This window comes from Anolis sagrei, chromosome 7 (assembly GCF_037176765.1).
Source record: "Anolis sagrei isolate rAnoSag1 chromosome 7, rAnoSag1.mat, whole genome shotgun sequence".
NCBI classification, from domain to species: Eukaryota; Metazoa; Chordata; class Lepidosauria; order Squamata; family Dactyloidae; genus Anolis; species Anolis sagrei.
This window is the reverse complement of record NC_090027.1, coordinates 35,155,627-35,179,078: the sequence shown is the minus strand read 5'-3', so window position 1 is coordinate 35,179,078 and position 23,452 is coordinate 35,155,627. Positions and strand designations below refer to the sequence as shown.

The following is a 23,452-nucleotide window of genomic DNA, read 5'->3' as shown; positions in this document are numbered from 1 at the left end:
GTTTCCTGATTATGAAAAAATCACCACCACCACCACCACCTCCATCATCATCATCATCATCATCATCATCATCATCATCATCATCATCAATTTCTTGTCATTTCTTGATCTTAAGGCATTTAGCAGGCTGGAATATCCACATTGTCCCCAAATCTCTCTCTCCAAATTAAGCCAATTGACTAATTTCTTTCTTTTGAGTCATTTCAAATTTGGTACAGGCTAAAATAATCATCACCAACAATACTGGCATCTATTGAATTTGTGATTTTCCCTGGACGCCTCTCCATACTGAGCACTGCCTACCCTGCAATGAGTTGTTGATTCTTCTCTCCAGCTTGGAAGTCGAAAACTAAACCCCAAAGCACAGAAATCAAATTACGAGTATTTTATTAATGTCATTTAGAGTATTTATTTAGAGAATTAGGATGCTACTACCAGCCACCAGAGTCAAGACAGCCCATAGTACTTTAGTATGTTTAGAGTGTGGAAAATGAAGCAGGCTCTCTCTTTTATACTCTTATTCATTGGCTATTATTGTTGGCTATACATATTCTTTGCCTTATTCAATGCAACTTCTAAATATTGTTGGATGCCCTTTTCTTTTTGACTCAGAGGGATACACCCATTATCTAATAAATGCTACTCAATTTGAGGGAGAAGACCATACTTTTGCAAAGACTTGGTACCAAGTTGTATATTTGTTTTTGCTATGCACATTCAAGTAGACATGTGCATTCGGGGGAAAACCTTGTCTCGTTTCATGGCTTTTATTGGGGCCCCTGATGCATTTTGTAAGCCTCCCAAAATTGGGAGGGTTACCCTTAGAAACCTTCAAGAAGCCCCTACCCTTGAAGCCTTAAAAAAGAACCTTAAAACCTGGCTCTTTCGCTGCGCTTTTGGTGAGTAGGTATACAACCTCATACCATTGCTTAGCATCAACGTTTTGTCATTGTGGGAAACCTTGATTTCACAACCCCCATTTTTAATGAGCCCTCCTCCGCAAATAGCCTGCTTCTCCTTTATCTTACCCGTTTTTAATCAGTTTTTAATTAGTTTTTCTTTTAATCATTACATGCAGCCTGCCCATTGTCACTGTGATTATGTCTACTGTAATTTTTATATTGTTATGCATTCATATGTTTTATGTAATTATGATGTTGTTTATTGCTTGTGTTTTCTGCTTATTTTGCTGTAATTTGTTGTTTGGGCTTGGCCTCATGTAAGCCTCCCCGAGTCCCCATCGAGGAGATGGAGGCGGGGTATTAAAAAGAGTATTATTATTATTATTATTATTATTATTATTATTATTAAATTTTGGGGCCCAAAAATCAGATCATTGGGGATCCAGTGTGCATTCTTCTGACCTGGTACCTATTTCTACTCTTATAGTAAGAGGAGCTTGGTTGTAGGCATTGGTAGGTTTGTGCACATTCTGAACCTGCCTTCACGCCCCACCACACACACTCCTTGGAAAGAGAGTTCATGAGTGGCAGGGTATGCAGCTAGGCCCGGAAAGTGCACATTCCAGCCAGAGCCTGTAGTCAAGTGCCTCTTACTCTAGAATAAGAGGTGCTCAGCTGCAGGCACACTTCAGGCTTGCCTTCCTGCATGCCCCCACTACACATGCCATACCAAGCTCTCCAAGAGTGTGTGTGTGGCAGGGCGTGCAGGCAGGTCCGGAGCCTGCCTGCAACCGAGCTTTAGGCATGCCTGCCTGCACATCCCGCCACACACACACTCTTTTTCCAAGGCAAGGAGGCAAGTTCAGATGCACACGAAAGTAGGCTTTCGTGTTGAGCAGATTTTTATGTGGGGTGGGGGCTTCCCATTTCATGCTTCCAAAACAATGGAGATATGACAGAAATGTAGAAATGGTAGGAATGATTTTTGCGCACATGCCTACCTTCAAGTCATTTCTGACCTACAGCAGCACTAGGGTTTTCTTGGCAAGTTTTGCATTTCTTTGAGATTCTTTATGTGTACATACACATAAAGAATCTTCTACAAACAGCCCACGAGATGTGTCAAATAGTTTCGAGAAAATTATTTAGCTATGTATTTAGATATTGCATTGACTGTCTTCCACACATTCAAGACTAATGAGCCCCTGTTTTTCCGTCATGTTTCCCCTGTGTTTTTTTGTCACTGTTTATTTTTTCCCCTTGGTCTTTATTTGTGCTGTGCATTTATGTTGAAATGCTGTCAAAAGAAAGAAAGAAATGACTACCCTAATTACAGATGTTTGGATAACTGCGCAGAATTAATTACTTCTTACTCCACGAAGTAGTGCCCTTTTAGTTGAGTCACACTTTGCAGATGAATCACCAGCTATTTAATATTCTCATAGTTGGATATAAAAATTTGGCAGCCAGCTATGCATGTATCTATGTGTTGTACACTTTCACACATAGATTGTCACTTTGTCTGGCTGCTGATTGCCTTTAAAATAGGTAGATATGTAATTGTGCCAGTGCGTTAAGATTAAAATCCAAAGCCATTGTATGGGTTTATTAGGACCAATCAGATCTTCACAATTGTGAACTCATTTCTATAAAGTCTTTTACTCAGTGAAATAATTCAAGATACTTCTGGTGGGTAAGAAGGAACAGACTTAAATAATGGCTTGGACAGAAAAAATGGCTACAGATAAGAGCAATTTGTACATACTGTGGTGAAGTGTGAATTTTAACCTACAGTTATGATAGATAATGATAGATAGATGTTTAAAAGGGTAAGTATTTAAAGTTGCATAACTGGGGGGGGGGGGATGGTAGCCAGCTCAGCTCACTTTGAGCTGGGTTGCTATGGAAAAGGGGTGGAGCCAACTACCACTTGGCAGTCTTCAGTCTGTGGACTGCAGGAGTGGCTAGTTCTGTAGTAGTGAGAACCAGGAAGGTAGTCTGTAGTTTAAACACTACAGGGAAAGGCTGATTCTACTGTAGTGAGAATCAGAAAGGTTTTGGCTTTCAGCCTGGGTAGTTTAGATAAGTAAAGTTGACTTATTTATATTAGTAGTTAGTGTATGAGTAGAAAGGGTGAGAGAAACCCAGTGAGAATCTTTATTGCAATAGAAATATCACAAAGAAAGAATAAGCTTGTACCTGAAGTAATCAGTTAAGGAAAGGAACACAGTTTGAAGAAAAATAAGTTTGAAACCTGTTTAGTGGAAGGAACAGTCCTCCTAAGAGTTGTTTATGAAATGTTATAAATGTAACCTCTGAAGATGTGTGCCTCTAAGAGTTAAGAAACACTGAAACCATCAAGCTTCTTCTACATTTCAATAAACTAGTTACAGTTTCTTCTAAAGCCAGGTCTCTGTTACAAGTCCTTTCTAAGTTAAGTCACGCTACACATTGAAGAAAGACCAAATTAATATTACTAGCTATTAGCTACACTATCAATTTAATAAACCATTACAAAGTGGTGGCTCCTTTACAATATCTTCACAAGTTGGAGGCTTCGTTACAAATTCCTTTACAAACTTTTACAAATTGGTGGCATCTTTACACATACATATCTCAATACTAAAAAAAATATTACTATGGTAAAGAGAAGGCACCGCCTTTGAAAAGATAATGAGAGGAAAAGTGGAAAGAAATAAGGCACAGTCCAGTGAAATATATATGATGCTAGCAGAGGCCGACAGGTGTACAATAAGGGACTTGAAAAGTATGTGGGAAATTGAGTTGCAAATTATAGAACAAGATATGAGACAAGTGGTAGAGACAATAAGAATGACAAGGAATAAAAAAGTAAGAAATGAGGAGGAAAATATTACATAAGTGATATCGTACACCCTGTCAATTAGCGTACTATTATAAAAAGGGAAGCAGTCAGTGCTGGCATAGATGTCAACAGAAAGGGCAGTTTCTGCACATGATATCGTAATACGAACTAGTACAATACCTCTGGAAGACTACACAAAATGCGTCAAACCAAATATTAGGAACTGATTGGGTTACAACAAAAGAAATGGTGGTCATACTCCAAAGAGAGGGAATGGGAAATTAGAGGGAAATAAAGGAAGCAATAATTGAGTGCACACAAGTGGTGATAGTATTTGGGATGGAAAGACAAATCAAAGTGGACAGTGAATAAATGGTATCGGTATATGGGGACCAGATAGAATTTGAAATTATGGATGTAAAATTAAATGATTCAAAAGGTAATGAAAATAGAATACGAGAAGTTGAAGAAAGATGGAACTGGGTCAAGAATTATATTATGAGTAAGTCTAGAGATTATGCCATAAGAAAGAGGATACAAATGTTATACAGTATGTAAATCTAGAACAGTAGTTCTTAACCTGTGGGTTGTGGAGCATCAGTGGGCCGCGAGGACAAAAACCTGGTCCGTGAGCTTCCTTCCTTCCTTCCTTCCTTCCTTCCTTCCTTCCTTCCTTCCTTCCTTCCTTCCTTTTTATTTTATTTTATTTTATTTTATTTTATTTTATTTTATTTTCGCTCCTTTTGTGCTGCCTTCCACTCCTGCCACTCCTTCCCTGTCACTGACCATGGCATATGTTCTGTATCAGAAACTATCAGGAACCAGAGTTGATGTGGTCTATCCAATGGAATTTTCTGAATCAACATCCCAAAGTGAATCTAAAGCTGATAAAAAACATATTCATAACCCTTTTGGTACTAATGTTGGAGAATGGTCCCTGGTCACGTACTCCCTGGTCAAAATGGTCCGTGGTCAAGTGGTTCCTGGATAAGTAGGCCCTGGCCAAAGTTGTCCCTGATCAAGTGGTCCCTAGTCAAGTAGTTGATGTGGTCTATCCAATGGAATTTTCTGAATCAACACCCCAAAATGAATCTAAAGCTGATAAAAAACTTATTCATAACCCTTTTGGTACTAATGTTGGAGAGTGGTCCCTGGTCACATACTCCCTGGTCAAGTGGTCCGTAGTCATGGTCTCTGGTCAAGTGGTCCCTGGTCAAAGTGGTACCTGATCAAAGTGGACCCCGGTCAAAGTGGTCCCTGCTCAAAGTGGTCCCTGGTGAAGTGGTCCCTGGTCAAAGTGGTCCCTGGTCAAGTGGTCCCTGGTCAAAAAAATATTGGGAACCACTGATCCAGAAAGATTGTCTCAAAAAGTATTAATATGTAAAAGAAAATAATCCTCGTAGTGGGAATTGTAAATGTTCTGTATGTGTATGACCTAAAATAAAAATATAGTTTTTAAAAAGTTGCTTCTTATGGTTAGCCTTTACCCCTTAGGTTCAATTATAATAGACATTCATATGACCAAATTAATGGAAGCCGACTTGAATCAGAAGTAAAACTGGTACGTGAGAGTTCATAGTGTTCATATCCCCCATTATATTCTTCAACTGTCTGTTGAACTCTTGCACAAACATAGCAGTGAAAGACAATTTTAATTAATCTCATTTAAATTGGCACGAGACTGTGTTTGTGTGACATTTGGATCAGATCCTTGACCCTCTCTCTTTGCTCCTCAGATTAATGGCTTTAATTGGCCAATCTGGAGTGAGCAACCTTGTTCTTTGAAATTCAGGTGACAATATAAATTTATTAGCATGTTATGCTATTTCTTCTCAGGCTCTTCAGTGCCATCTTCTGGGTAGCTTCTATATTGTCTTAGAGCAGAAAGGTTGTTCATTTGTTGCATGGCAAATCCTGCTTTTCCTCAAGGAGCTGAGGATGATATTGATATGCAGACCCCATAAATGGGAAACATATATGATTTGTGTCTAGGGAAAAATGACATCTCTAGGACTTTGCTTGGGTTCCTAGGCAATTCTATGACATGTTTCCTCTTGAAAGTCTGAGTACTTTGCAAATTCCTAGGGACTAGACTTCTATAGAGCAGGCATGGGCAAACTTGTGCCTTCCAGGTGTTTTGGACTTCAACTCCCACAATTCCTAACAGCCTCAGGCCTTTTAAGGCTTAAGTGGCTGAGGGGGGAAAGGAAGGGGCCTGAGGCTGTTAGGAATTGTGGGAGTTGAAGTCCAAAACATCTGGAAGGCCCAAATTTGCCCATGCCTGCTCTATAGAAATCCAAAGGTCCTCCAATGCAACTTTAGGTGTGCTAAGACCATGAGTTTGGTAAATTAATGGCATTCTCTCCATATCTGTGGTTTTAAGTAATTGCAGTTTGGCTGGGAACTTATCTCCTATAGATAAGGGGAGCCTTACAGTACCGTCTTCCTCCAATGCTCTCCTTTTATCTACAGTACAGACCTTGAGGGAGATCAGATGGAGAGATGGTGCTTGGTTTAAAGTTTACCAGTGAATGGAGTATTGTTGGTGTGGTGAGCAATGAATATCTGTGCTCAACTGTGTTAATGACGATACTTCCTTCTATATACATCTTTGAGTTCCTTCAAGGCCTCTTTGGAGATGCCATGAGTAATCTGCTGGGAAGTTAATTCCAACTGTTCTCATTTTCCTATGAAAGTTGAGTAGGTGGATTTCCGCTTACTATAATTTTGTCACAAGAAATTTAACATGGAGACTTGATAAATGTGGATTTAATATGATGTGTGGGTATGAATGGAATTGTATGGAAGATGAATGAAAGTGTATAATTTTGGAGACATGATTCTAAACCTGCAATGACTAAACCTGCTTGGTGGAACTGTAATTAGAAGTTGTTAATGAAAATTGAAAAGTAAACTGCAATAAGAACTGTGACAGTGATAAGAGAAATGTTTACATCTGTTTACATCTGTCAACATTTGCCGACCAGAAACCGGATTCACTCTAAAGGCTGTTTACATTAGTCAAAGACAGGCCCGTAGCCAGGATTTCGTTTCGGGGGGGGGGGGGGGGGGGGGCTAAAAAAATTTCAGGGGGGGTTTTGGGGGGGGCTGAGTTTCGGGGGGGGGGGGCTGAGTCTGAGTGAAAGAGGGTCTAGCCTAGCAAACCTTTTGTATCATTACCCCAATACCCCCATGCATATGGGATATATTGAGAATGGTGATCAAATCATGATATTAATAAACATAACAGTTTAAATAATGCACCAGTAAGGCCTTTTCGCGAACCACCATGAGAATTTCGGGGGGGGCTGAAGCCCCCCGAGCCCCCCCCCCCCCCTGGCTACATGCCTGGTCAAAGACAATGGTATTTCAAGTCAAACTCAGAACACAATGGTTTGTTACCTGAAGAATCAACCTCTGCCAAGAGGTGAAACCTCAAGGTAATTCCAAAAGGACTATTATCTACTACACCAGCAGAATATAAAAGACCCAATTGAATATGTATTGTCAAAGACGTTCATGGGGAATCACTGAGTAGTTATTGGTTTTTTGAGCTGTATTACTTACTTAGGTGATCCCTCGTTGGCCGAGTAGGATAGTCTTCCAGGATCAGTGTTCTGGTGGTTCCGTAGGTGACCGTGGAGCCCTATTCCTGATCTGCATCTTCTCCCACATTGAGGGCATCGGTTTCCAGGTGGAAGGTAGTCTCGGTCGGGGTTGGCTTGACGTGCCTTGAGGCACATTTCTCTCTTTCTCCCTCCATTCATGCATCTTCAAATTTTTCAGCACTGCTGGTCACAGCTGACCTCCAGCTGGAGTGCTCAAGGTCCAGGGCTTCCCAGTTTTCAGTGTCTATGCCAGAATTTTTAAGGTTGGCTTTGAGCCCATCTTTAAATCTCTTTTCCTGGCCACCAACATTCCATTTTCCGTTCTTGAGTTTGGAGTAGAGCAACTGCTTTGGGAGACGGTGGTCAGGCATCCAGACAACGTGGCCGGTCCAGCGGAGCTGATGGCGGAGGACCATCAGCTTCAATGCTGGTGGTCTTTGCTTCTTCTAGTACGGTGATTGTCCGCCTGTCTTCCCAAGAGATTTGCAGGATTTTTCGGGGGCAGCGCTGATGAAATCGTTCCAGGAGTTACATGTGACGTCTGAAGACAGTCCACGTCTCACAGGCCTATAGCAGGGTTGGGAGGACAATAGCTATATAAACAAGCACCTTGTTATCCCTACGGATGTCCCTGTCTTCAAACACTCTCTGCTTCATTTGGAAAAATGCTGCACTCGCAGAGCTCAGGCAGTTTTGTATTTCGGTGTCAATGTTGACTTTGGTGGAGAGGTGGCTGCCAAGGTAGCAGAAATGGTCAACATCTTCTAATGTTACACCATTAAGCTATATCTCTGGCACTGGAAAGGGATTGGCTGGTGACAGCTAGAAGAGCACTTTGATTTTCTCGATTTTCAATGGCAGGCCAAGCTTCTCGCATGCTTCTGCGAAGGTGTTTAGAGTGACTTGTAGATCTTCTTCTGAATGTGCACAGATGACATCGTCATCAGCACACTGGAGTTCTATAACAGATTCTGTTGTAACCTTGGTTTTGGTTTCAGTCTGCTTTCAGGCTTTCAGTCAGCTCCCACTGGAGTGATTTCCACTCCGGTGAGAAGCTTTCCATCAACAAGATGGAGAATCATAGCGGTGAAGATGGAAAATAAGGTTGGGACAATAACATATCCCTGTTTGACACCTAATTCTACCTTAAATGGGTCACTTTGGGAGCCATTGCTGCCCAAGACTGTTGCCATCGTGGAGAAGCCTCAGGATGTTCACAAATTTGTTAGGGCACCTGATTTTTTGGAGGATGGTCCAGAGAGTGCTGTGATTCACTTGTACATATGGAAGCAACACGGAGCAAATCGCCATACATATATGCTCTGTCTAAGCTCCAAGAGAATATCATGCAAACTAGGAATTAGTGAGTATAGGCATGCAAAAATTGCTTACTCTAACACTGGGAACGATTTGAATGATGGCAAATCTGAAACCGTCTAGAAACTGAAGCATGGCTCTGCATGCCGGCAATCATGGGAAACATACAGGATTTATTTATAAAGGGAAATAAATGGATTACGCCCCCAGATGCCTGGAAGGTAGCAATATTTCTCAGCATTGCAAGCAAAGAAGCTATTCCATTATTTAACAGCTGTTAGACAACTGTTTCATTATTTACTAGCTTTAAGATCAAAACAACTATACATTGATAAATCAAATTTCATTTGCTGTCTGCTTTTGTCCTTTTGTGAAATTAGCCTCAGCCTTGCAAATAAGCCAGAGGTTGTTTTTAATTGATTTTCATAAGGCTTGCCTTTATTTAACATAATATGATCCTGCCAATAGGCCAGAAGACTAGATTGTTTGGTTGAACATTGGCAGGCTCATCCCAACTGGAGATGGGGACCAATGAGAGCCTTTGCAGTTCGATTTTGATAGCGGCTGAGTTTTTCCTGTTGTTTTTCCTCAATGCAACTGTCACCTGGAATGGCAACATCAATAATCCAAACTTTTTCCTTTTCCACAATCGTGATGTCTGGTGTGTTGTGTTCCAAAACTTTGTCAGTCTGGATTTGAAAGTCCCACAGTATTTTTGCATGTTCATTTTCCACGACCTTTGCGGGTTTATGATCCCACCAATTCTGTGCTGCTGGCAGGTGGTACTTGTGACATAAGTTCCAGTGAATAATTTGAGCCACAGAGCTGTGTCTTTGATTGTAGTCCGTCTGTGTGATTTTCTTGCAACAGCTGAGGAGATGGTCCATGGTTTCATCAACTTCCTTGCGCAGTCTGCATTTTGGGTCCTCAGCTGATTTTTCAATCCTGGCCTTAATTGCATTGGTTCTGATGGCTTGCTCCTGCGCTGCAAGAACCAGGCCTTCTGTCTCCCTCTTCAGGGTTTCATTCGTGAGCCATCACCAGGCTTCTCCTTGTCAACTTTTCCTTCAATCTTCTCAAGGAACTTCCCATGCAAGGCTTTGTTGTGCCAGCTGTCAGCTCTGGTTTGGAGTGCAGTTTTCTTGTACTGGTTCTTTGTCTGCTGTGCTTTGAGAAATTTCCAATTATTGACTTCAATTAAAACAGGTTCTTGGCTTTCCTTGACATATTCTGCCAGGGCACGTTTTTCTTCTTCAACTGCTTGTTTTACTTGTAGAAGTCCTCTGCCACCAGACCTTCTAGGCAGATAGAGCTTGTCAACATGACTGCGAGGATGTAATGAATTATGAATGGTCATGCGTTTTCTAGTTTTTCTGTCCAAATTGTCCAGTTCTGCCTGTGTCCAGTTTATGCTGCCAGTATTTCTCCTTCTCCTTCTCCTTCTCCTTCTTCTTCAAAAGGAGCCCCTGGTGATTCAGTGAGTTAAACCCTTGTGCTGACAGGACTGAAGACTGACAGGTCGGAGTTTTGAATCTGGGAAGAGTGCTGATGAGCTCCGTCTGTCAGCTCTAGCTCACCATGTGGGGAAATAAGAGAAGTCTCCCACAGGGATGGTAAAACATCAAAAACAGGCAGGCATTCCCTGAGCAATGTCCTTGCAGATGGCCAATTCTCTCAAACCACAAGCAACTTGCAGTTTCTCAAGTTGCTCCTGACAGGAATAAAAAGTCATAAGGATGAAGCACTCTTAAAGATATACATTAATGACTCAAACATTTCTCTAAATAACATCCCAAGAGATATAGCTAGAGAGAGGGAGAACTCACTACTAATGACCAATAGGAACTGTCCATATGAAGCAACAATATGGTCCTCACCACCGCATAAGCATCACATTGGAATTGCATTGCCCCAAGGCGGAAGAAGTAATTTTATAGCACATTTCACACAATAAAATTACCCACTGAAAGCCTCCCTGAAAATATGAGAGCCATTCTTCACACCTACTATATGAATGCAACATTGCTGCATCTGTAATTGAATTGTGGGTAAAACAAATTGCACTCTTTGCTGCTTAGCGGGAGTAAGCATCATTCCCTTTGTTTTCTCCTGTGCACCCGTGTGAAGGATGGGTATGCAAAAGGAATAAACAAGGCCTGCATTTGACTGGATATCTTCCAGTCTAGTTAAAAGATTTTACTCCAAAATTATGTATAAGTAAGCAATAAATAAATGGTTTGTATCCAGGAATCTGAGCATTTGCTTTAAAAAGCTCCTGAATGAGAAGAAAACATCTTCTGCACAGCTCATACTTGCTATGGAAAGGCAACGTCCATCCAGTACCCTTTCACCCCATCCGCTGTGTGAACTTTGCGATGTGCATGATCCTTGACTGCCATCAACTCAAGAGGGGATGGCAAGACTGGGAAAGCAATGGTGACCAGAAGGTTTAATGGTTAAATCAAGTTGGTTAATTTTTACTGGGAGCTCCTGAAATGGTGTGCAGAACATGAGTTGCAATTGACTTGTGACCACAGGAAGAGGAATTCTGAGTTGGGGTTTGGATAAATGTGTCACCAAACCAAACAGGAAGTAGAGGGATCATGAGCCATTGGCCAGAGTTTAGCTTCTGTTGGCTCTGCTGGGATTGATAGCTGAGTCTGCTCAGTTTTGAGGGAATGAGGTAAGAGTCACACTGATCAACAGCACTTTCTGCAAAATTGTTTGGTCATTTTTGTTGTATATGAGAGTGCAATGAAGTAGATATTGTTCAGCCCACAGATTATAGGGTTAGGATTTATAGGTCTACTAGCCATCTCCTGCCACGTTTTGCTGTGGCCCACTCTATGCATATGTGTTTTGTGTGTGTATATGTATATATTTGTGTATATATGTGTGTTTGTGTATATATGTGTTTTTGTGCATGCATTGTAATGTATTTTTTTAGCTTTTTAAGTCTCTTCTGCTGTGTTTTTCAGTGTTTTTATGAGTGATGGTCACTTGTTGGCTAGATAGCTGCATTGTGTCCAAATTTGGTATCTATTTGTCCAGTGGTTTTTGAGTTATGTTAATCCCACAAACATATATTTTTATTTATATAGATGTTGTTCAAACTTATGGATACTTGCTAGAAATAAGTTCCATTGTATATAAGACTAGCTGTACCCGTCATGCATTGCTGTGGCCAACCTTCCCTCTCTGTTTCTCTCCTTTCCTTCCTTCCTTCCTTCCTTCCTTCCTTCCTTCCTTCCTTCCTTTCTTTCTCTCCTTCCTTCCCTTTTTCTTTCCTTCTCTCCTTCTTTCCTTCTCTTCCTCTTCCCTTCCTTCCTTCCCTTTTCTTTCCCTTCCTCTTTCTCCCCTTTCTTCCTTCTCTACCTATTCTTGGACTGCAATTCCCAGCAGTCCTCCTGATTTATCTATCTCTATTTCTGTCTCTGTCTCTATCTGGAGGATTGCTGGGAGTTGCAGTCCAGGAATAGGAAATTGGAAATATGCAGAGATTGGGATGCTCTTAGATAAATCCAAGGAGAAGCAAGCTTACAGCTTGGAAGCAGTGCATTTGGATCATCCTCATCTCCTAAAGGGCCTGGTCTAGGGGATGCTGGGAGCTGTAGTTCAGAAGAGAGTGTGGCTATGCTATTGTATGTTTTGTTTGCTGGAAGAGTCATTTTGCGCTGTAGCATCTCTTTGCTTTTTTTGGTTTTTTAAGTCCCTTCTGCTGTGTTTTTCAGTGTTTTTATGAGTGATGATCACTCATTGGTCTGATAGGTATATTGTGCCAAAATTTGGTGTCAATTCATCCAGTGGTTTTTGAGTTCTGTTAATCCCACAAATGAACATTACATTTTTATTTATATAGATTGCAGCCTTGTTGTTTTCATAATTTGAGAATTTTTGTGTCTCATATTGTTTTGATACACAAATATCTAATGGATGTGTAAGAAGACAAGCGATGAGATGTGAGCTTTCTTCTATACTTTTGTTTGGACATATTCTCAAGACTTTGTGGTCTTGATGGACTTTCTTTTGTTCTAGATGGAAATGATATGCCTTAGAAGTGGGTCTGTTATGTGATTTTACTGTGTATCTTTTGGAAAGTTCCTTTGAAACTTTTAAGACATGCTCCTCATGTAAGTGTTATCTACCTGGAATCTAAAGGAAGTCATGTTATTAGACTTCAGGGGCTCATAAACCTTAACGTTTTCGTTCTGCAAATCTCAGAGATAGGAAGATCAGATAGAAAAGACTTTCATTTCCACGCTTTGTCCTAGGCCCTCGAAAGAACATTGAAAATTCAGAAGTGACGAGTGATTCAATACAACATGGAAGTTACTATCAACGCAGGCATCCTTCCTTGTACCCTTTCATTCAAATTGTTCAGGGGTTTGGTTCCAATCAGCAACACTGGCCATGAGAGCTGTTCAGCGGTGGAAAGTGGTGGAGGCTCTAAACAGAGGCTGGATGGCCATCTGTCGGGGGTGCTTTGAATGCAATATTATTTATTTATTTATTTCCTATATTTTTACCCTGCCCTTCTCACCCCAAGGGGGGACTCAGGGCGGCCTCACAAAAGCATCATATGATGTAGACATCATAAAAGCAACCAACAATCAGTAATACATTAAAATATTAAGAACAGTAATTAAACCGGGTTGTTGTAGGTTTTTTCGGGCTGTATGGCCATGGTCTAGAGGCATTCTCTCCTGACGTTTCGCCTGCATCTATGGCAAGCATCCTCAGAGGTAGTGAGGTCTGTTGGAACTAGGAAAAAGGGGTTTATATATCTGTGGAAAGACCAGGGTGAGACAAAGGACTCTTGTCTGCTGGATTAATTAATTAAACCATTGATTAAAAACACGCCTCTTAAAATCAGAATCCAAAATCCAGAGTCCAAGGTCCAGTCTGGGTCAATTCATTGCCTTAAAACTTCTTTTACTTGCTGTTATTACTGGTCGAACTCTTGCTCCCATAGCCAGGTCTTACATTTCCTTCTGAAAGACAGGAGGGAGGTGGTCAATCTGATGTCCCTGGGGAAGGAGTTCCACAGACGGGGGGCCACTGCAGAGAAGGCCCTGTCACACATCTCCACCAGTCGTGTTTGCGATAGCAGTGGGATTGAGAGCAGGGCCTCTCCAGATGATCTCTCCACAACCAAAATATCAGAATAATGTGCTCGCTCTTCAGAACTCTCAGTCAGAACCTCTAGTCACAAAAGTAGGGAGTGGGCAAAGAAACAGGAAAGTTAGGGCACATGTTTTGGCCATAAAGTATCCAGTTAAGCTTTGTGGCGAGATGGATGTTTGTGGTTATTTGCCAGTTTGTGCCAAAGCTAAACAGACACCTTGAGTATCAGGACACCATGCTCCTGCCTCTTGGCAGGGGGTTGGACAGAATGGCCCACGAGGTCTCTTCCAACTCTATGATTCTATGTTAGAGAGAAAAAAAGGAAGAGAAGCAGTTTTTATTTTAATCTGCTTGTTTATATGTTGCTATGCATATGACCAAAAGGACCAAGGTAGTGACATCTCTGGCCCACCCCCTGTTTGGGTATCAGCCAGCACGCCAACGACTTAAATCAAGAAATTGTTTTCTAAGATCTACAGACACACTTGCTGGAACACCTCAGCAAGCGAGAGTCCAAAAGTGGCAGGCTAAAACCAAGAACCTCAATCAATGGCTGATACCAAATGAGAGACTCCCTCCTGGGCACACAGAAAACTGGGCGACTTGGAAGGTGCTGAACAGACTGCGCTCTGGCACCACATGATGCAAAGCCAACCTTTAGAAATGGGGCTACAAAGTGGAATCCACGACATGTGAGTGTGGAAAAGAACAAACCACAGACCACCTGCTGCAATGCAGTTTGAGCCCTGCCACATGCACAATGGAGGACCTTCTTGCAGCGACACCAGAGGCACTCCAAGTCGCCAGATCCTGGTCAAAGGATATTTAATAGAATACCAAGTCTGCAAACTTTGTGTTTTGTTTGTTTGTTTGTTTTTAATGCAATACAACTGTTTGGTTTGCTCCTGACACAATAAATAAATATTTTCATATGCAAATAAAAAAAAACAGGCCAATGTCTTGTTGATGGGAATCAGGACACTCCCCGTAAGACTACAACTCCCTAGATTGTATAGCATTGAGGCATAGCAGAGTGAGATTGAATGGCATTAATTCTGAAATGTAGATGGAATCTAAGGTGATTTTGCATCTTGGCTCACTGAATCAAATATAGGAAGTGTCCAGGAAGGGCAGGTGGACTTTAGAAGAAAGAATACTATGGAAAAATGAGGTTTTTTTAAAAAAAATCATAGACATCTTTATTTCATGTGGAAGTTTATAAATTACTAGCTGTCCCCTGCCACACGTTGCTGTGGCCCAGTCTGGTGATATGGAAAATAAAGGAATTAGAAAGTGCTGGTTTTTAATATATGTAATATCTTTCTGCTTGTGGGTAAACAGTATTTCTTGATGTTTCTTTGACAGTGTTGATGTGGAGATTGTCTGGTTTGCCTACTCTGGAACATGCAACATATCATTGTCCATCTTTAGGAGTCCCTTTCAAATTTATAATACTTTTTCTCTGTGTGTGCGAATCATATATATCTATCTATATCTATGGCTGGATGGCTCTTTGTCGGGAGGGCTTTGATTACGTTTTCTTGCCCTGGTGAAGGGAGTTGGATTGGATGGCCTTAAGTATTTTCTGTTGGTCATGGGGGTTTTGTGTGGGAAGTTTGCCCCAATTTTGTCGTTGGTGGGGTTCAGAATGCTCTTTGATTGTAGGTGAACTGTGAATCCCAGTGACTACAACTCCTAAATGTCAAGGTCTATTTCCCCCAAAATCCATCTGTGTTCATATTTGGGCGTGTTGAGTATTCATGCCAAGTTTGGTCCAGATCCATCATTGTTTGAGTCCACAGTGCTCTCTAGATGTAGGTGAACTACAACTCCAAAACTCAAGGTTAATGCCCATTAAATCCTTCTAGTGTTTTCTGTTGGTCATGGGAGTCCTGTGTGCCAAATTTGGTTCAATTCCATCATTGGTGGAGGTCAGAATGCTCTTTGATTATAGGTGAACTATAAATCCCAGCAACTACAACTTCCAAATGAAAAAAATTATATTTTTTTGCGTGATGGTCACTCCTTGTGTAGTGAGACATTTTGTTGCCAAATTTGGTGTGACTTCGTTCATTTGTTCTTTTGTTTTTAAGGTACTCATTATGTACAGAGCATTTATATTTATATAGATAAAGCACTGGCACACATTGGTGGCTGATAAGCAAACTCTGACATCTTGTGGAGAGAGTAGGCAACTTCCTAAGAAAGTCATATCCTTTCAGCCTTAGAAGAAGACAAATTCTAATTGTCAGTAAACCTTATAGTAGGTTCACTTGAGGACCTGTTGTTGTGGTCCTTCAACTGATTTCAGAAGTCACTTGAAGACCCACAACAATGGCCAAGGCAGAATTTTAAAACTGAAAATTTTGTGATTAAATGTTAGTTTGAGGCTACTAGTTCTGTTGGCAGACTTATTCACCAGTCCCTCGTATTTGTTTCTACAGCAGCCAACAGAGCAGCCAACAGAGCAGTCATGACGATGACACCTCCCGATTCCTGAGTCCCCGAATGCGTGACGGCAGGTAGGTTTGGGGAAGAAGGGAAAGGCTTGACTTGAAGATTGAGAAGACCCATACCATACCTAAAGCTTCTCAAACTATGAGATGTGGTGGAGCAAACATTTCCTTCACCTTCCAGTGAACCAGGGCATCATGTTTGCACCATATCTCTGTTATTGTATTTGCCTGTTTTCCTGAACTTAAGAGAAAATGGAAAGGTGAAAGGATGAAAAGAAGATGAGTGGTGAAAGGATTGCCCTCCTCAAATATCTTGAGGTTTCTTCTTACTTACTTAGGTGACCCTCATAGCCCGAGGATGATGGTTCTCCAAGTGTAATGTCTTGGCGGTGGGTCCATAGGTAGCTGTGGAGCCTTATTCTTGATCCACATGTTCTCCCGCAGTGAAGACATCAGTTTCGAGGTGGAAGGCAGTCCCGGTCAGGGTTGGCTTGACACTTCTTCCTCTTGGCACCTTTCTCCCTTTCACCCTCCATTCATGCCTCTTTGAATTCTGCAGCACTGCTGGTCACTGCTGACCCCTAGTTAGAGCGCTCAAGAGCCAGGGCTTCCCAGTTCTCAGTGTCTATGCCACAGTTTTTAAGGCTTATTCTAGAGCAGTGTTTATCAACCTTACTAATGCCGCGACCTCTTAATACAGTTCCTCATGTTGTGGTGACCCCCAACCATAACATTCTTTTCGTTGCTACTTCATAACTGGAATTTTGCTACTGTTATGAATCGTAATGTAAATATCTGATGTGCAGGATGTATTTTCATTGACTGGATCAAATATGGCACAAATACCCAATACACCCAAATCTGAATACTGGTGGGGTTGGGTGGAATTGATTTTGTCATTTGGGTGTTGTAGTTGTGGGGATTTATAGTTCACCTACAATCAAAGAGCATTCTGAACTCCGCCAACGATGGAATTGAACCAGACTTGGCACACAGAACTCCCATGACCAACAGAAAATACTTTAAGGGTTTGGCAGGCATTGACCTAGAGTTTGGGAGTTGTAGTTCACCTGCATCCAGAACTCAAATAATGATGGATCTGGACCAAACTTGGCATGAATACTCAATATGCCCAAATGTGAACACTGGTGGAGTTTGGGGGAAATAGACATTGACATATGGGGGTTGAAGTTGCTGGAATTTATAGTTCATCTTCAATCAAAGAGCATTCTGAAGCCCACCAATGATACAATTTGGCCAAAATTCCCACACAACCCCCATGACCAACAGAATATACTGAGTTTTCTGATGGTCTTTGGCAACCCTTCTGACACCCCCTCCCCAGAGGTCCCGACTCCCAGGTTGAGAAACACTGTTCTAGAGGGTAGGACTAGAACTCATGGTTTCAAGTTATAGAGAAATCAATTTTGATTGAACATGAGAAGAAACTTCTTGACAGCAAGAGAAATTCATCAATGGAACTGTTGCCTGAAATTTTGGGTCTTCCTGGAATGCTAGAACTCTGAATTGATCCAACGCAACCCTAAACTAAAACTCTGAAACTAAAGGAGGCTAATGTTTGTTTAATAAAAAGGTAAATATTGCGTAAGTTTCTATTTCTTCCTAAGTGACCATAAGGGCCACTCCCACTCCCCCAGATGAATAGCTGTAGAATATCTGGATGTCTTTCCTCACTCATGTGTAAACTTCCCATTCATCTAGAAATAACCGAATGCCTGTAGGGGGGCTATTGTGCAAAGCCAGTTACCAGCATAAAGGCAATTATCGTTGCAGGTGGGTTTTATTTAGCATAAATCTCAAAAATGCCAACCCTGCCTACCAGGAAAAATGAAACCACAGACTAAGGCAATTGTGTAGATGTCAAGTGCTTTTGAAATACTATCGATTTGTGCCAAGTATAATAGCAGCAAGTCTGGTTATATTCTGAGAAGCAAATTACTCGAGAAGTTAATCAAGATCCATGAGAAATGTTGTGGAGGCTCATTTTGACCAGTACAAGGAGAAGACAGTGCTGTATGTGTGGGACAAACCAATATTAATATTTCCCCCCCTAAATAAAAGCAATTTCATCCAAGCCACGTCTAGTTGAGATCCATGAGTGAATTGTGCTGGGATGAAGAGGCATGTTGCCTTATGCACAGTAAAGATGACTTTATTGAGTGCTGAAAGGCATTCTCATTGCTGCTGCTTTTGTCATCCTGGTGCAACATTGCAGTCACCTGGACTGTAGCAGTATATGGAAGAGCACACTTTGGATGATGATGACGACAACGACACAGTGATTTGAATGCAATATTCCTGCTTCTTGGCAGAGGATTGGACTGGATGACCCATGAGGTCTCTTCCAACTCTTTGATTCTATGATTCTATGATGATGGTGATGAGAAAGAGGAAGAGGAGGAGCCCCTAGTGGTGCAGTGGCTTAATCCCTTGTGCCGACAGGATTGCTGACCAACAGGTCAGCAGTTCGAATTCAGAGAGAGCGGGTTGAGCTCCCTCTGTCAGCTCCAGCTCATGCGGGAACATGAGAGACACCTCCAACAGGATAGTAAAACATCTGGGCATCCCCTGGGCAATGTCCTTGCAGATAGCCAATTCTCTCACACCAGAAGCGAGTTGCAGTTTCTTAAGTTGCTCCTGAAACACAAAAAAAAAAAAAAATGATGATTATGATGGCAAACAAGGAAATATCTTATGAAAGCAAAGCAATTGCTTGTTGGCTGTGCTGCAACTCAAGAGTGTCGCTGTAACAATGTATTTGCATAAAATGAAGGTGATGTTTGTTTGACACACTTGGATATGTTGTGATAAGACACAGTTTGTAACTTGCCTTTGTATTCATCGTCATAATAAAAGTAAATATTTTTTAAAGATAGCATTTCTGCCAGAGTTGCTGTCATCTAGTTTGGTGATAGGTTTTCTTGCTGACTATGTGGAAGGTAAAGGAGAGGCACAATAAGTCCTATGTATGTGTGTTTTGTTCATTTGTAAATAAGCTCAAGTACAAAACTGCTCAAGTACAAAACTAGTGGAAAACGAGATGGACCTTTTGCTTTTTTTTTTTTGGCGTTATTATATTAATAAATAGCTGTACCCACCACACGATGCTGTGGCCAACCTTCCCTCCTGCTTTCTCTCCTTTCTTTCTTTCTCTCCTTCCTTCCCTTTTTTTTTCTTTCTTTCCTTCTCTTCTTTCTCTTTCTCTCCTCTTCCTTCTCTTCCTCTCCTCTTCCTTCTCCCCCCTTTCTTTCCCTTCCCCCTTTTTACTTTCCTTCTTTCTTTCTCTTCCTTCTCTTTCTCTTCTCTTCCTTCTCCTTCTCTCCTCCTCCTTCTCCTCCCTTTTCTTTCCCTTCCTCTTCCCCCCCCCCTTCCTTTTCTACCTGTTCTTGGACTGCAACTCCCAGCACTCCTCCCAGCAGTGCTCCATGCAGTCATGCCGGCCACATGACCTTGGAGGTGTCTATTGACAACGCCTGCTCTTTGGCTTAGAAATGGATATGACCACCACATATCTATCTATCTACTTACCTACCAATCTCTATCTAATTTATCTTACTTACTTTACTTACTTTACTAATTTATCTATCTGGAGGATTGCTGGGAGTTGCAGTCCAGGAATAGGAAATTGGAAATTTGCAGGGGTTGGGATGATCTCAAAGAAATCCAAGAAGAAGAAAGCTTGCAGCTTGGAAGCAGTACATTTGGATCATTCTCCTCTCCTAAATGGCCTGGTCTAGGGGTTGCTGGGAGCTGTAGTCCAGAAGAGAGGTTGATATACTATTCTCTGTTTTATTTGCCAGGAAAAGTTGCTTTTGTGCATGTGCTGTAGTGCCTTTTTGCTTTTTTTGGCTTTTTATGTCCCCTTTGCTGTGTTTTTCAGTGTTTTTATGAGTGATGGTCACTCGTTAGCCTGATAGGTATATTGTGTCCAAATTTGGTGTCAATTCGTCCAGTGGTTTTTGAGTTATGTTAATCCCATAAATTAACATGACATTTTTATTTATATAGATATTAGCTGTCCTCTGCCATGTGTTGCTGTGGCCATTTGTGTATATGTGTTTGGTGTGTATATATGTGTTTATATATTTGTGTGTATATGTGTGTTTGCATATATATATATGGGTGTATATATGTGTGTGCATATATTTGTGTATTTGTGTGTTTATATGTGCACATGCGTATTGTATATGTGTGCTTGTCTATATGCATATTTGTGGATGTATATGTGGGGAGCTCCCGGTGGCGCAGTGGGTTAAAGCGCTGAGCTGCTGAGCTTGTTGACCAAAAGGTCACAGGTTCAATTCCGGGGAATGGCGTAAGCTTCCGCTGTCAGCCCTAGCTTCTGCCAACCTAGCAGTTCGAAAACATGCAAATGTGAGTAGATCAATAGGTACCGCTCTGGCGGGAAGGTAACGGCGCTCCATGCAGTCATGCCGGCCACATGACCTTGGAGGTGTCTATGAACAATGCCGGCTCTTCGGCTTAGAAATGGATATGAGCACCACACCCCAGAGTCAGACATGACTGGATTTAATGTCAGGGGACAACCTTTATCTTTTTTATGTATATGTGTGTGCATGTGTATATGTGTATGTGTACATATGTATATATGTGTGTGCATGTATATATGTGTGTGTGTATGTATATGTCTGTGTATATGTGTATATTTGTGTGTGTTTGTGCATATGTGTGTATGAATGTGTCCATGTGTATATGTATATGAGTGTATGTGTATATGTATATATGGTGTATTTTTTGGGGGGGGGGGAATTAAGTCTGTTCCACTGGGGTTTTGTGTGTGTTTGTGCGTGTGTGTCTTTAGGGGTGATGGATACTCGTTGGCCAGATAGGTGTATTGTGTCCATATTTGGTGTCAATTCGTCCAGCAGTTTTTGAGTTATGTTAACCCCACAAACTAACATTATATTTTTATTTATATAGAAGATATGGCACCATTTGGGTTACACTTCCTTGAGGATCCCAAAATTTCTGACTTGACTTCAAAATGTTAGGTTGTGGTTTCTCCTCCTCCTCCAGCTGCTACATATGCAATCACACACCTCATGTGGCCGAGTCAGTTACCATAGTGGTTTTCTGTGACACAGATACTAAAATGTCATACTCGTGTTCATCTTTTTAGTCCTCAATATCTTCCAGTCCCAAGGTCCTCTTTCTATTCTCTTATATCTCCTGTTCCCTTTTCAGTCTTTCTCATAGCAATTGTGCACCTGGGTGTACTATCCCTGAGAAAGATACCGTTCTTTCAAAACTACCTATTTTTCATATGCTTTGCAAGGGAAAAGCAATGGGTGAGTTTCCCTTCTACTTTCAACCTTAAGGTTAGTATTAAGTCTAGAAACTAGTTTAAATGCAACGTCATTTTGGCCACCCACCAATGCTAATTGATTGTCTTATTGTGTTGCCCACAAGTAAAAATTATAATTGATTGTTGCTTCCCATTTTTCTGATGGAAGACCAACAGGGAGAAAGTATTGAAAGGAAGGAAAATGCATAATTTGAAGATAAATTTGGATTCATACATTGCTAGCTCTTTGGATTTGATTTATTACAACTCCAAACTGCAGCATTGGCATAAAGCAGACTGGGTCAGGAGAGAGAGAGAATGAAACGCTGAAAGGGAAACACATGACTTATTTTTGTTGTTTTGAGCAGACAAGCAAAATGTGTTCTCTTGCCACTCCCTTGCTCCATTTGCTGGGAAAAGTTGCAGAACTTCTTGCATTCCATCTCATTTAGGATTTAGTATGTAAACACAGATTTAAAACCATTCTTGATCCATTTTGCATGGCACTTACTTAATATTGCATCTTTCTTTGTCCTCTTCTATTTAACATCCATGCTGGGAAGACACGGAATAAGTGTTCTTAATTGTTTTGGGGTAAATGTATAGGCAACTTTTCTAGTATTCAGGTTATAGGAGAAAGTCTGCCTCCAGCAATACTGGAAAACCCAAATTATGCCATTATACAGAACCCTGTATCAGTGGGACTGTTAACCATTTGTTTCATTGGACCGCATCTGACAAAATATGTAATCTCTAGGGATTTTCTAGGTCCAACCAAGGGATTCCAAGGTATGCGTCTATGAGAGGTTGACCATAGCTTTTCATTAATCTAGTTATGTCTGCAGAGACGTGCTGTCTAGACATTCCCTGGGTCCTTCAAGATTCCAGGTATGTGTCCACCAGAGGCTGACCATAGATTTATCATCTCTAGGGATTTTCTAGGCCCAATCAAGAGATTCCAAGGTATGCTTCTACTAGAAATTGACCATAGTTTTTTTATTGGAGGATCTATGCCTATGGAGATGAGCTGTCTAGACATTCCCTGGGTCCTTCAAGATTCCAGGTATAAGGTATGTGTCCACCCGAGGCTGACCATAGATTTGCTTTGGAGGATCCACCAATGCCTAGAGAGATGTCCTTTCTATACATTTCCTAGGTTCTTCAAGAGATTCCATAGTATGCTTCCTCCAGAGGTTGACCATAGATTTGCTTTGGAGGATCCAGCAATACTTAGAGAGATGTCATCTCCATATTTCCTAGGTTCTTCAAGAGATTCCACAATATGCTTCCACCAGAGGCTGACCATAGATTTGCTTTGGAGGATCCAGCAATGCTTACAGAGATGTCATTTCTACAAATTTCCTAGGTTCTTCAAGAGATTCTGTAGTATGCTTCCACCAGAGGCTGACCATAGATTTGCTTTGGAGGATCCAGCAATGCTTACAGAGATGTGTTTTCTACACATTTCCTAGGTTCTTCAAGAGATTCCACAGTATGCTTCCACCAGAGGCTGACCATAGAGATTTGCTTTGGAGGATCCAGCAAAGCCTAGAGATATGTCCTTTCTATACATTTCCTAGGTTCTTCAAGAGATTCCATACTATGCTTCCACCAGAGGCTGACCATAGATTTGCTTTGGAGGATCCAGCAATGCTTACAGAGATGTCATTTCTACAAATTTCCTAGGTTCTTCAAGAGATTCTGTAGTATGCTTCCACCAGAGGCTGACCATAGATTTGCTTTGGAGGATCCAGCAATGTCTAGAGAGATGTCATTTCTACACATTTCCTAGGTTCTTCAAGAGATTCTGTAGTATGCTTCCAACAGAGGCTGGCCATAGATTTGCATGGGAGGATCTAGCAATGCCTAGAAAGAGGTCCTCTCTAGATATTTCC

At 41.3% G+C, this 23,452-nt stretch overlaps 1 protein-coding gene across 10 annotated transcripts in view; it reads left to right on the top strand.

Annotated features, from left to right (window-relative positions):
• The window catches only part of GRAMD1B (GRAM domain containing 1B), a 279,261-nt gene that overhangs the window by 88,158 nt on the left and 167,651 nt on the right, over positions 1-23,452 (top strand). For all 10 annotated transcript variants that reach the window (XM_060787708.2, XM_060787696.2, XM_060787697.2 and 7 more), the window contains one exon: positions 16,220-16,297. In XM_060787708.2, the coding sequence (XP_060643691.2) occupies positions 16,220-16,297 (78 nt within the window). The remainder of the gene's footprint in view (positions 1-16,219; positions 16,298-23,452) is intronic.